This window comes from Pelmatolapia mariae, linkage group LG17 (assembly GCF_036321145.2).
Source record: "Pelmatolapia mariae isolate MD_Pm_ZW linkage group LG17, Pm_UMD_F_2, whole genome shotgun sequence".
Classification (NCBI taxonomy): Eukaryota; Metazoa; Chordata; class Actinopteri; order Cichliformes; family Cichlidae; genus Pelmatolapia; species Pelmatolapia mariae.
This window is the reverse complement of record NC_086242.1, coordinates 7531975-7546530: the sequence shown is the minus strand read 5'-3', so window position 1 is coordinate 7546530 and position 14556 is coordinate 7531975. Positions and strand designations below refer to the sequence as shown.

General features: G+C 40.3%; 1 protein-coding gene across 2 annotated transcripts; it reads left to right on the top strand.

The window, feature by feature from the left end:
- Positions 1–647: 647 nt before the first annotated feature.
- tmem168a (transmembrane protein 168a) lies at positions 648–14231 on the top strand. 2 transcript variants are annotated; one of them, XM_063500884.1, is made up of 6 exons: positions 648–689; positions 1983–2961; positions 3042–3317; positions 4685–4827; positions 8627–8904; positions 11339–14231. In XM_063500884.1, the coding sequence occupies exons 2-6, from the start codon at positions 2113–2115 to the stop codon at positions 11887–11889; spliced, it is 2097 nt and encodes a 698-aa protein (XP_063356954.1). In that variant the 5' UTR covers positions 648–689; positions 1983–2112; the 3' UTR covers positions 11890–14231. The 2 variants fall into 2 exon arrangements, with proteins under 2 accessions (XP_063356954.1, XP_063356955.1); XM_063500885.1 differs by lacking the exon at positions 648–689 and adding an exon at positions 1213–1260.
- Positions 14232–14556: the final 325 nt, after the last annotated feature.

The window sequence follows — 14556 nt, the reverse complement described above, 5'->3', positions numbered from 1 at the left end:
ATAAAACTAGTACCGGTACCGAACACACGTGAAAAGACCCAGGAAAACCGAGTTAACGATAAAAACGATAACAAAATAACGCTAAAAACCGATAAAAACCCTGAAAACCATACATTTCACACCTGAGCCTCAACTCTCGCGGCCCGGTACCAAACGACTCACGGACCGGTACCGGTCCGAGGCCCGGGGGTTGGGGACCGCTGCTTTAAGGAATGTCTCCAACACCTTGTTGAACCTATACCAATAAGGATTAAGGGAGTTCTGAAGGCATAGGGGGTTAAACAATACCAATACTGACAAGTAATAATTAATTAAGTGGTTGTTGAGTCAAAATATTACTGAGGTTTGTCATTTTTTTTGTCTGCCCAAACTTTTTGTTTATTACTTATTTGTAGATATGTAGATGTATACAGAAGCAAAAACTATTTTAAAAAATAGCATAAACCGCAATAATAATTAAACAATGTAAAAAAGCAAAAGTAGGCTAATGAAGATTTTATTTGTTTAATTTTAGTTCCGTTTAGTTTTGTCTGTTTACTAATTTAATGCATAAGCTCAGAGCGACCTTAAAAAATGCCTCGCCACAATTAATTCTGTGGGAAAAGCGAAGGTACGTTTAGTTCGACACTTGCGAGGTGCCGTAGTACAGAACCCGGAAGTACCGATGATTTTACCCAAACAATCAACATGTAAGCAATATTTGACGATAAAGACATTACATACAGTTTTACATTTGAAGGCTCGTGGTTGTGTTGGCAGTTTTAGCCACTGCACTAAATCGTGCACTAGCAAACTAGCTTACTGTTCACAAAGAGGGAGCAGGCAGGGCTAAGTTAAAACTTCCTGGCTGCTATAGTGCCACATCGTCACTCACTGACAGCAAGACTATAGTTAGTTTGTTAGTTAGTCAGTTAGTTAGTTAAAGGGTTTGTTTGGGTAGAAAACGGATACGAATTGAGTAGTTTACCTCGACTGTGTAAGCAACCGCTGTCAAAATGTTGTCATTTTAAAGAGTGTTAGCATAGAAAATTGTGATCCCGATGGAAGGAGAACTACACGCACATTAACTGTGATTAAAGAGTATTTCCTCATTCTTCTGTACGAAACCAATACAGACTCCGTTTATTTGATATTAACGCTGTTGTTCCTTGATTTTACTGAAGATGTTTATGTATGACTCCAAAGGATTTATAAGAGAGACACATGGAAGTCAAAGAATCCAGAATCTGTGAGAGAATTGCACAACAGCAAAGATCGAAGGTAGTGATCGAAATATAATACGAGTAAACAGTATTAATGGAATTTTATCAATGATTGTATACAGAATGTTTCTGCAGTCATTGTGACCATTGAAATTGAAGTTAAGTTGCATAGGTCTTCTAGATTTAATTCTGGACAGCTGTGGATCAGATCAGTAATGGTTTGATAATTCTTGCTGCCTGCCTGTCTCCCTGATAGTCCTGATTAATGATTAAGATTTGTATACATTTAAAGTGCAGTGTTTCCCACAGACTCTGTTTGGGGCAGGTGAAGGGACCGCTGTCATGTACTGTAGCTGGTGACATTAGTTCTAGTCCTACTTTGCATCCCTTACAAGTCTTACACATTGATGCAGGTTCTGGTTAGAGTGGCTCTCCAGATCACTGGGGGAAAGCAGAGGAAGGTCTGATTTCACCAGAGTGTGGGACAAGCAAGCTGTTGGGGAATGTAGGGGCCTGGGTTAGCTGGTTAGCAGTGATTGTCAACTGGGAATTGTGAATGGTGTTAAAGTCACTGATGTAAAAAAAAAAAAAAACTAATTAAAAATTTGCAAAAATTAGTCGCTAAAATATTTCTTGCGCAACTAATATGCCAGGGCGCGCCGCCCAGATAGTCTCTGCATGGGGAAACACTAAAGTGCCTGCCTTTTGTACATTAGTTTGGACTATGTGACGAGTGTACCGTATAATGCACTCACACTGTTTCTTTTTTTTTCCACGCAGGGGTTGATTTTTGCTGAAAGTCATCAAGAGGCACTGTCCTTCATGTGGCAAACCTCTGTGGAAGTCTAAAGAAGGTGGCTGGAGGAAATTAATTATTTGATAGTTAAACTGCTTTTAAATAAGAACATCCATGTCAGCCATGGCTCGGGAGGAAGAGGAGCTGACAGTCAGTGCACCCAAGCAGGTGGACGTGTTTACATCAGTGCGTTGTCTGGGTTACCTGTCCAGCTTCAATCTCCTTGTGGCAGTCTGTGTTGGCATGTACGTACGCTGGGAGGTGACAGTCAATGATCATCATGAACCCATGATTCTGGTCATCTTCATCCTGGGCCTCTTTGTCCTGGGAATTGCCAGTATCCTCCATTACTACTTTGCTATGGAAAATGCCAGCCTGAGCTTGTTCCATTTGTGGTTCGGCTTTCTCCTTGGACTTTTGTGCTTCCTCAACAGCCCCGTCTTGGATTCAAATGTCAAAGAACTGGTCGCAAACTATCTCCTCCTAGCCAGTGTAGTTATGAAAGCAGTATGGGCCCTAACTGAGCGAATATGCAGCTCCATCTGCTACAAATCCACCTTGCTAACATCAGTAGAGTTACTGGAGCTTCTGGGATTTGGTATTGCAAGCACTACCATGCTTCTTCACAAGTCAGTGGCCATAATAGGCTTGGTAGTGGCCCTCGGTACTCTCATTGTGGACTTGAGGATGAAATCCCTCCTAGCTTTGGCCAATTTAATCAGTTTTGCCTTGGTTACTTCTCTTGTGTTTTTCCAGGCCTTAGACATTAATGCCAACCCTTATGCCTTAGGCTGCTACCTGGGCAGGCTGCTCTGTGAGCCTGTGTTGGATGTGTACTTTAGTGGGTTAGGCCCCACGGAGCGCTGGATGCCAGTGCTCTCCATGGGGAAGGTGTGGAGGAAGCTGTCCTTGTTTCCTCTGAGTCTGACTGAGATAGCCTTCTTTGTCCTTGCTGCTTTAAAGGTACACTTATAGCTATATTACAAATATTGAGGGTTTATTTTCATTATTTTTTATTTAAACTTTTGTTTTGTCTTTCATAGCTTGGTTACTTGGAGCTGTGGTATCTGGTCATCCCAGGTTTCTGTCTGTTTGGTCTTTTCTGGTCTATCTGCCACATCATTTTGCTGATCACAATCTGGGGCTTTCACACTAAGCTGAGTGACTGTCAGAAGGCTTGGCGCGCCCAGCGGTCAAGTAGCCGGAGTCTGGACCAGGTCATGGCCTCCCGAGGCATCCGACATTTCTGCCTCATCTCAGAGCGACTGGTGTTCTTTAGTTTGTTGTCAACAGTGATACTCGGGGCTGTGTCCTGGCAGGTAAGACCCATGAATGAAAAGCAGATAAGACAAAAATGTTTAAGTCTGCAAAGCAGGGTTGGATTGTTCTGTTTGATTTTCTATGAAAACTGCCATAGCATAGAAAGCATCATCCTACTCTTGTTATATTGCTGAGGTCCAAGGTTATGTTAGTCTTAGGCACTCTTTTTAATCATTTGCACTTTGGTAGTCATGAAAAGGCCTCTATAAACATATAATACCCATGTTGGATACTGTGTGGAAGCATTCTAGTGGCAGTGTGTAGTTAATAGTTGCTCCCCAAACTCAGGCACTTCTGCTGTCATGCGAAACCAATTTAATTAGTACTTTAATATCCTTATCTGCTTGCATAAAGAGCAGCAATAACTTATTTAGCCCTATTAGACATTTACCTTGTAAGATTCTCATGGGCCCAAGTTCTAATTTGGGATGTGCACATTGTTGATGTCAGTTTCAAATTTGCCTGAGAAGGTGGAAGAAAGCTAGTGTTTAGCTTTTGTGTGTTTTGATGTTTTACGGCTGTGAAATTTTCTATTGTATTGCACACAGAAAACATAACTGGAAGATTAATGCAGTCCGTTGTAGAATCAGCAAGCCTTTGTGAAACAACGAATATTAAGAAAGCCAATCAAATATTTATGTTTACAGCAGTTGGATTCAGTACTTTCTGAAGAGCTTACATGTGAGATCCACCCAAAAAAAGATTTTGCCTACTTGTGTGTGTGTGTGTGTGTGTGTGTGTGTGTGTGTGTGTGTGTGTGTGTGTGTGTGTGTGTGTGTGTGTGTGTGTGTGTATATATATACATTGCATGTATTATAATTTCCTTTTATCAAAGTCAGTGTGGTAATGCATTTCAAAGTGTGGAATGAATGAAAAGCAGAATATTGCTTTTGTGAAACTGTATAAGAGTGATTTCCCTATTCAGAAGGCAGCTTTTGAATGCATAACTTAGTGCCAAGCTCTCATAAGAAACCCACTACTGCCACAGCTTTGGGCAAATTGATCATCAGCCGAGAATGATGATGGTAAAGACGGCTTTCGTACTGTATTGTGATTTCTGTGCTTTTAATGCTGCTATTTTAGGCTCTGGAAGAGGCTACCCTAAAATACAAGCTCAAATGCTGCAGTAATTTTTCTGCTTTGGATTGACATTTGTGAAGTATGTTTATTGTAGTGTCTTTCACAACACTGTGTATCCATTTAGTTAGGTCCTGTCATGTTTTGTCCTGCGATAATAGCACAGTGTCAGTACCATGTTGTGTAACTGTCTTGCCGAGTGTCAACACCAATTAAGTGAGTCTGATTACCGCTGGTACAAGCTGTAAATGTTGAATGAAAGTGACTCTGATTCTTTGGCTTTTTGCAGCCCTCCAACGGTCTCTTTCTCAGTGCTTTGCTGGTGGTGCTGCCTCTCGAGTCTCTGGCGCATGGTTTGTTCCACGAGCTGGGCGGCTGCCTGGGAGGAACTTGTGTTGGCTACGCCCTGGTTGTACCTACCACTTACTGCAGGTACACTCTTCAGTTAGACTGTTTTGATTGGGAATATCCTCTGTTGTGGATAGTTTGGTTTTGGGGCTAAAAAATGTATTTGTTACTTAAGAAAAACAACAAAATGTAAACAGAATGCCCAAATCACGTTTTTAAAGCCCAGAAAGGAATCTTTAAATGTCCCTTTTATTCCCATCAACACGTGAAAATCAGTGTTTCAGGACATTCACATTAGTTTTACATATGGGAACAAAAAGCTGGCAATAACACCTCTTAACTCTGTAAAGCCTGAACCATGAAATAATCCCCAGGAAATTCAATTTTTGAAACTGGAGTGTTTATTGAGCCTTCTGACACCATTTTTGTTCAATTTGTTGCCCACAGTAGCACTGCATCCATCTGACTGTATACAAGTTTTTCAGGAAAAAAAAAAAATCACACTTACGATGTAGAGGTCTCAAAACTCATGTATCAGATATGATCCACTTTACAGGGTTAAATCTACAACTATAACAATATTTATTTTTTAAATTTTTTTCAATTTCAGCTGAAAGTTTAAAAAAATACAATCAAACTGTTACAAATGAGGATCGTCAACTAGAAACTTGGACTGATCTGCATGTTTTTCCTATAAACACTCAAAAAAATATGATTGTTCCTGATTAATTTTGCATGCACACACAAATCATTCAAATAATAATTGCTGTACAGTCACTTTGAACTCCTGTGTATTATCAGAGCATTCTGGAAACAAATGTGAGCAAATGTGTCCAACAATTAAAGCTTGGCATATATTGGATCACGCAACAGGACAGTGATACCAAGCACAGCAGTAAACGTCCTCCACAACAATATGAGAGACTGATAAAATCATACAGAAAAACATTAGTTCAAGTTATCACTGCTAAATGGTGTTTTACAAGCTGTTTTCTACATGACAGCATAAAGACTTGTGTGAACTTTGGGTTTCAAATGACATCACACACTGAGAACATACAGCTTCTCATTAACTGCCAGATAAGCAAAGCTATGCTCAGCATACTCAACTAATCTCCACATACTGCATGTACAGTAAACCCGAGCAAAATGCAGCGATGGAGCATTCCCACATTCAGACGCACTCAGCCGATGTCAAAGCCTTTACCACTCTCACCAGGAGTGGTAAACATGATCATTCTTCCGAACGTTCTCCTCACTTAACACAAAACCAACGGGATAAATAGGCCAATAACTGCATAAACATAGCGCTAATGCTTGGGCCCTTGAGGGATCATTCCACCGATCCCTCCTCAGCATACCAAGTTATTCAGATGCAGCCGTTTGCTGTTAGCTGCATCTGATGTTTCCACCACAGCCCACTCTATTGACCATGCATTTTTTTCTTAATCACTTTATTTTTGAAGATGCCGCCACGCCTCATCATCTTAAACAGCAAAAGCTAGCCATCAGTTATAAATGTTTCCACATTTAAGAGCTCTTCAGCCATCCTGTTTGGGGTTTTTTTTCTTATGTAATTATTGAATTATTGAACCTTTTAGTTAAAAGTTAGCTTTTTTGGTTAAATGGGATATCAATCTTAGTAGAGTCTAACAGTCTAGGTGATTTTGAACGCTGGCCCATGTCGTATTGGAGTCTTAGATGCTCTGTATGCAAGGCTGCATGTGCAGAATCCATAGGGAGGACTTGGAGCATGATGAGAATGCAGCAGAGTATAATCGACTGTTTGATGGCTGCAGATCATGTTTTCACAATGACAAGATTCCCTCTGGGAGATTACCGAGATATGGGTGAAAAGGCGAGGCACACATGCAACAACAGCGATGGTGAAACAACAGGAAGATAAACAAAAGAGGAGGAGTGATGTTGTTAACTTTGAAAGAAGGTGGTGGTTAAAAGGGAAAAAAATGGACAGAGATAGCAAAGAAAGGGGAGGGAGAGGTGAAGCTGTGAAAGGGCTACGGAGGAAAGGATTGGATTTTTTTTTTTTTTAAAGGATGAAAGAGAGAGTGTCACAGGGGAAGATGTGGTTGGAATCTCAAACCACAGACCCTTACTCTCCTGGGCGTCATGAGATCTAAAAAGATTAGATGGGTTTGGGGGAAATGATGAGCTCACAAAGTCATGCTCAGGTTGCATTTTCTGCATTTTCTGATCAGGTATAGTGTGTTTTTTATAGCTAACCTCAATTGTTATCATCATTAAGGTAATTGTTCATCGAACTTCCTTTGAGGACAGGAGTACTGCCTCGCTGTCAACCGATAACATCCATTTATTTGTCTCATAGCTGTAAAAACAAAAGCATCACTCTTCAGGCGTTTATTCGATAAACTTCCCCTTGGCAGGTTAAAGGGGAAAGCGTGGGCACGGGGCATAATATGATGGCTGATGTATGCAGGTGTTTGCAAGAATGACTTATGACTTTTCGAATAACTTCGAGCCCGCAGACACTGTAGAAAGCCGTTTCATAGGTATATGGATTCTTTCTCTGTGTTTCACAGCTTACTTTCTGTAACCTGTATCCGTTCTCACTTTTGTAAAATTACCTCGTTCGTAGGTATACACATGGAATCCTCCAAAAGGACACAATGATTTTTCCAAATAAATTTGTTATGAAAAAAATATTTTCTCCAATCGAAATAAAAATAATGTATGTTGTACTGCATTTAACAGTGCTAGTAACAAAAGTAGTGCAATAAGCTGCCCACAATATTGATATACAATAGAGAGATCCTATGAAATTACACTGCAAGATATCCGTCTACCAGTATGGTATTCTGGTCCATCTATCCATCCATTTTCTGGCAATTATCTGGGGCAGAGACCCCACCTGCAGCCACATCCTATACGTCTTCTGAGACAACACAGACATATTCCCAAGCAAGCCAAGAAAGTGTGTCCTGCTTCTTCCCTGTGGCCCCCTCGAGGTATGGAGGAAGCTCATTTCCACCTCTTACATCCACAATCTCTTTGTTTCACTACCCAGACCTTATGGTTGTAAGTGAGGGTAGGAAAGTAGATACTCCAGTAAATTGTTAGTTTCGCTCTCACTTCACAACAACAGAACAGCACAGCATCTGTGCCAATCTGCTCCTTCAATCTCCCCCTACGTGTGAACAAACTCCTTCATTTAGGGAAGCAACTTTGGTCACTTTATTTTGAATTAGGAGTCATAAAGTAATTACTCTGGTAAGTCATATTCGTGGGGGAACCTGTTCAGAGCTCTTTCACGATTCAGTGAAAACATGCTTGGCAGGAGCGAATTAGTAATCACATGGAAGAGGGAGTGATATGACTTATTTGATATTGATTTAATCCCTAGTTAATAACGTGTTATGAAATTGTGTTTGGAAAATCACCCTTAAGAGTAAGAATGGTGCTTTTATAAATTTTGTAAATTTCATGAGTATATATTTAACCTGTTTTTGTCATCCTACTCTGTTCTCCTTTGTACCATCTCATTTTTTGCTACTTTTTTATTTGCTTTCATTCTTTATTTCCTTCTCATCCCTGAGGCTAATGTCATTTCCTCCAGTAGCGATCCCTCGCTGGTACTTTTTGCATCTCCTATTCCCCCATCTCCTCTTATCCTCTCTTCTCTGTCTCCTCTCTCCCCAACAAGGGAGACAGCTACTCCACCCTGGTATGTCAATCTATCAACTTCTCACTCAGAAAGTAGATAAATAAATAAGTACACACCACCCCCCACCCCCTTCCCCTGCTGCTGACAAGCCACCTAACTTGAGCCTCCCTCTGAGTAGATAAAAAAGATAAACATCAACAAGTCTTTTCTCACAGCCTTTCATCCTTCTCTTTCACCCAGCGCCGGTGGCCAGCCCACTCTCTTACCACCTGAGCAGGTGGAGCTGTTGAATCTGCGCTCCACAGGCATGCTGAACAACATCCAGCGCCTCTTCTCCCACCACATGATTCAGACATTCGGCTGTGACTACTCTACTAGCGGTGTCACCCTGGAGGATGTACTTACAAAGCTGCGCAACTTTCTGGAGCTTCGTACGGCAGACGGACCACGACATGACACCTATTTGATATTCTACAGTGGGCACACGCACAAAGGCTCCGGCTCCTGGGCTCTGTCAGGTGAAGGCCACAGATCCATGTTGTCGTTGCTTTATTTTTTGATGTTTTTAAGTCTTGGAAAGTGGTCATACTTCATAGTCCATTCGCATTCATTTAATTCCTAAATGTACTAGTGAGGCAAATAAAAAGAATGCATCCATGTAAGTATACAGCTTCAGCTTTGCCAGCTACAACTACAGATATTTCAGTATATAAATCCAGGGGATATTTAAACACCATTCAGCAAAGAGAATATATAATTAATAGAGCCTAACCAATATATCCAGAGTCCCAATGCATCGGAGCACTGACATATTTGGCTATTTTCAGATATATTGGTATCGGAATTCATAATTCCTGATAAATGAACATTTAAAAACTGATAAAGAAACTGGAGAGAGTTAGGCAGCTTGATATCTACCAAAAGAGCATGGAGTCAGCGTTTACCCCTAGGTTGCAAGAAGACATCTTTTTCTGATGACTCAGACTAAATGAAAGTCCAATGGTGTTTCTAGTGCTAGGTGGGGGAGGTGGGTGAAGTTAAAATTATTTCAGTTTTATAGTCGTTCAGTAATTCATTTAGAAAGTTTTTGGACATCCAGTTCCTAGCTTCAGTCAGACAAGACCTCAAGTGCCAGGTAGCAGTGAAAACTAGCTCAGTGTTTTTGCTCAAGGGCTACTGTGCTAATGATATATAAAGGGGACCCAAAATAGACCCATGGGTAACCCCACAAGATATAGGAGCATGAGAAGATGAGCCTTTGGGAGTTGTTACAGAAGATTTACTGATTAGTTACCAAGCAAGCATGGCACCTGAACAGCTAGCTATAAGTGTGATCCATAAGAGACTAATATGAATTAAGAAAAACGTTGGGGTCCACCATGTTATATAGCAGAATTCCTAGGTCAACATTTCAAGAGAGAACGATCCTTTCTTTGTAGATTTTCTGATTTATTATTAAACATTACATGTTCAGACTCTATTAATTCATTACATTAGATGAGATCAAATGGTTTGTACATTAACTTGAAGCTTTTTGTAGAACAAAAGAATCACTTGTTTTGGCCTTCTCAGACATCTCTGCTGTTTATTTCCTTTTTTGGAAACTGAGAGAAGATTAAACTTGACACATTCAGTCCTCACAAATCAAATTTTAGGTGCATCATAAGTTGCATATCAGCTTTATCTCTTCAAAGCTGTCGGGTAGTTTTAACATCTAAGCACACATAATTGACGAAGATGTAAATCAGAGTTAAAATACAGAAAAAAATCAACACAGAAGTAGAAGTGACTACAGAGCTGTTGTTTCAGATAGCATTAGGTAGATATTGTATTCTGACTGCAGTCTCATTTGCATTACAGTCTAATTTCCATTCCTTTCATTTTCCCATTCTCTCAGTCAATCAGACTGATTTGCAAGGAATCAGACAAGCAAGCGTAAAGAGTTGAAATTGCTATGAAGGACTCGGCACAGAAGTTTGGCTCCAGTAGAGAAGATTCTGTGAAAGTTACAGAGGGTCTGCTGTGACATGAGCGTTCCCTCAGCAGAAATGAGAATCACAGCAGGTCAACACAGTGTCAGCTCCAGCTCCTCTTCAGAGATTACTTGACGTATTATCTCTGCGTGCTGCTGCAAATAGTAAAAAAAAAAAATCCCCACCGAAAGCATAATCACTTCCCCTGAGTCACCATCCTGAAGGGTCGTTTTCAGTGGCATGCTCAGGGGATAACTGGAGACATTTTTGAAAAAGTGGGGTTGCTTCGACTGAAATTCGAATCAAATAAAGGATCCCTCTGGTTATTACAACCCACTGATGCAGTGTTGTCCACACTGGGATTCCTGAAAATAGTCTGGAAGTACTCCAGTAGTAGTGTTGATGACACTGGATGCATATATACAAATTTAGCTGTACAGCAGATTCTCCAAATTGGCTCATGCTTGATGTTTTAGATATGTGAATAAAAGCCCATTTTCCCTTCTAAATATAAAGCAGTATGTGGCAAAGCTGCTTTGTATCCATAAATGGATTTCATTTTATTTTTCTCAGCCTCATTTATGTATTTACTTACCTAGCAGTGATGTTAGGAATAACAGAAATAATTTGGCAACAGAGCTTCAATGTTTGTTCTCTGCCAAAATATACTAAATATAAATATACAGTCTATTAAGGTTGTTTTTGTCGTTGTGTCTGTTGCTGGGATGACAGGGGATTTTAAAGACAGTCCCTTGAGTAATAGTTGACAGATTCGATCACTGCCAAGCTGCCATGTCCATCTATGGCCATATGTCCCAATGAATTGTCCTTGAACATGGAACTAAGTGAATAGCAGCTCGCTGACCTTCACTGTTTCTCTCTCAGAGAGTTTGGTAAATCAAACTAGTCATAGGATAGATTCCCAGTACGCGCTGTTCTTTCTTTCTCCTTCTTACTATCTAATCTCCTGTAACTGTAGGAGGTGAGAGTTTCCATCTGGCCCAGTTGCTGGAGCTGTGGAAGGAGAAGAACGCCGACCACTGTTCCCGTCTCATCGTGGTCCTGGACACCGAATACTCCCTCCCTTGGGTCAAGGAAGTGCGCAGGGTGGAGGGCATTTATGTAGCCGTGCAGGGGGCTGAGCTGTCAGCAACCATGGTGGACCCCGAGGCTGGAGATATCCCCTTGCTCGGGGAATTCACTTCTGAGTGGGTGGAGTTCAACTGCAACCCAGCCAGCGATACCCAGTGGTCTGAAAAAGGGCGGACTGTGAGAGCTGTCTACAGTGTGTCCAAACGCTGGAGCGACTACACACTCCATCTTCCCACTGGAAGTGATGTAGCCAAGCACTGGAAGACCCACTTTCCTAAGGCTACATACCCCATGGTGCACCTGTCCAACTGGTGCTGTGGCCTCAACCTGTTTTGGTTATGTAGCACTTGTCTGCGCTGCTTCAGGAGGTGTAAACTAGCCTGGTTCCCCCCGGCTGTTTTGGACACTGGGCAAGGCATTAAACTGGTGCACTCATAGACAAAAGGGGAAGTTGTCAGATAGCTGAATCAGTAAATTCATAAAGGGTCCAACTCCAAGAAACTTTTTTGTCTTGTTACAGGGGAGCATTTTTATTGTTTTTGCCTGCTCTTGCTTTACAAATCCCAAAGTATGATGCAAATTTAGTTTTTAGTTTTGGACTTGAAATTTCATGAATTAACCAATTCAATTTTGAATCAGGATGTAGCAGCTGGGTATAAGATGTTTGTATAAAAAAAAATAATAATAACTTGTGCTGTTATAATATCTATACAATCATGTTTTATTTTAGTCTAAAATACTATAAATGATATAAAGGTTGGCCTTCAGTCAGCACCAGATTCCTTACATTTATTTTTGAAAGATGTTTATTTGCAGTGATTCAAGACATTGTGCCAAGTACATCACAAAAAGTCAATATTGGATTTCTGAGCCCAAAAGAATATTAAATTTAATAATCCCAGTAAATTTAATTGAAATAAAGAGTACTGAGGTATGATTGTGGTTTAATTAATTAGGATGAGGTCTAACAACAGAAAACTCTCATCTTACTTGGCACTTTTCTTACTTTATGCTTACTTTAATTGCTTCTTATTTTATTGTCTCTGTTATTAATTACATACCAAAAACTTTGAATATGGTTTCTGTCTCTTTGGAAGGGTTTTCACATTTTTCTTTTGTTACGGTGTGCCATTTTATGTATGATAAAGTGCCTTAAAGATAAATTTCGAATCATTTATAATATTGAGGCTTATTTTTTTATGTTATCTACACTAAATAGGCTGTAGACTGCTTATAAAAGATGGACATAGACACACAGTGGTTACTGACATCCGGATGTGAAGCCTACACTTCTGTTGAGTTTCTGGTGATTTAGACCAAGAAATGGGAGCTCAGCAAGAAAGTGTTTACTGAGGTCATGGGACAAGGAAGGGCTATTTTCTCATAGATTTTTATGAGATACCATTAAAAAAAAAACCAAAAACAGAAGAGTCATGATGTGCTCTTCCCTTTTGGCTTCACCATCTAGATAAAGAAGCAAAGTCCATCTTTTATATACAGGCTCTGATGTAGATCCTCGCCTTCCTTTTACATAAACTCTGTGAACTGGTGGAGCTCTGTCTTTCTAAAGCCTTTTACCTGGCAGGATGGATGGCAAAAAAGCCGTTGCGAGGCTGAACTTGGTGACACCATTGGTTATAATGTAGAGAGGTCTAACCACGATGCCAAGCTGCCACTCTTGTTGTGGGATTCTTTCCTGATTATTATTGAAGTATTCAAATGTGCAGCTATCTCTGCACTGAACAAAGGAATATGCATTGGCTGTGAGACAGCATATTATCGCCACACAATGGCCCTGTCTTATACCTCATCCTGTTTGTTTACACAGATCAATGGAAATTGAAGAAGTCATTTGCTCTATACAAACCCATTCAAGTTTTCTAGCCATTTGTGTTAGCCATGCTGTGAAGCAGTGCTTCATACGGCAATGCGCCAAAGCATGAAGAAACTGTCATTGCTATGCATTTCTGCACTGAACTCCAAAAGCCATTGTGACCCTTCTTTATACTTGCTGATTTGTACCTTTCTGTCTCACACATTCCTGAAGTGCGTGGAATGCTGCCTGCCTTTTTTCTGAAGAAGTTGAGTTGCATTATTGTGCCTCTCATGTCAGATAATGTCAGAGTTGCAGTAAACTTGAATAATAAACTGATAAATGAATGCTGTCTGATGATGTTGAGAAGTTTGAGAGGGCTGAGAAGTATAGAGAGATGATCAGTTTGATGAAATTCAAACAGAAGGGGGAAAAAACAATAGATGAGAAGAGGAAGGCGAGAATTAGACATGCTGATATCAGACAGTTTTATTTAACGTAGCTGGCTTAACAGACAGAGTAAATAGAGACCCTGCACTCTGGAAATTCTAGCATTGCCTGGCAAATATTAACATTATTAGCCGGAGAGAAATGAAACAATCCATGACATACTATCTCTGAGGGATTTTCTCTGAGCTTTCACCTCAGTTAGTCCCAGTGCCCAGCTGGACGTGTTCAAGGCGCTGCTGGGTATTTCGGTGGTCCCAGAGATCAGGGCTGTGGCCTGACTCATGGCTGAAGGGTGGTATTAGGCACAGAGGAAGGTTGGGGAAGATCTTGGAAAAATGAAAGCTGACATTAAAAGCAATGTCTCATATCAGCATTCATTTATAACTTTTTTCTTCTGACGTCCCCCTGAAGAACTGTCACATGGACTCAAGAACCTCTTCATCAACACCAGCTCTCATGTTCCAGCCTGGTTATCTGAACTCCAAGTAATTTGAATCTTGACTGCTTTCGGCTTATGATTGACTCAATTAGTGATTATGTTGAACGTAACATTAATTGCTTATTGTTCGCAAACTGTTCTGACAATCCTTCTTCTAATAAGCTACCTATTTGATTATCAGTCATTTGCTTATTTAGTTAGCATTTTCAGCTGTTTATCCAATATTTTAAGCTAACAGTTTACATTTTTTTACCCAGACATTGAAACTGTTAACCCTTCTAGCCCACTATTTCAACTTCTAGTTATATTTATCAGTTCAGGTTTATTAACTTTTTATCCAGTTTTAGCCAGCTACTATTATCCATTGTGTTTAATTATTAATTTAATTTAATTTAATTTAATT

Coding starts and splice junctions, on each gene's coding strand:
- tmem168a (XM_063500884.1), top strand. CDS start 2,113: ATGTCAGCCATGGCTCGGGAGGAAGAGGAGCTGACAGTCAGTGCACCC. Junction 2,962..3,041: donor TTGTCCTTGCTGCTTTAAAG/GTACACTTATAG, acceptor TGTCTTTCATAG/CTTGGTTACTTGGAGCTGTG. Junction 3,318..4,684: donor TCGGGGCTGTGTCCTGGCAG/GTAAGACCCATG, acceptor GGCTTTTTGCAG/CCCTCCAACGGTCTCTTTCT.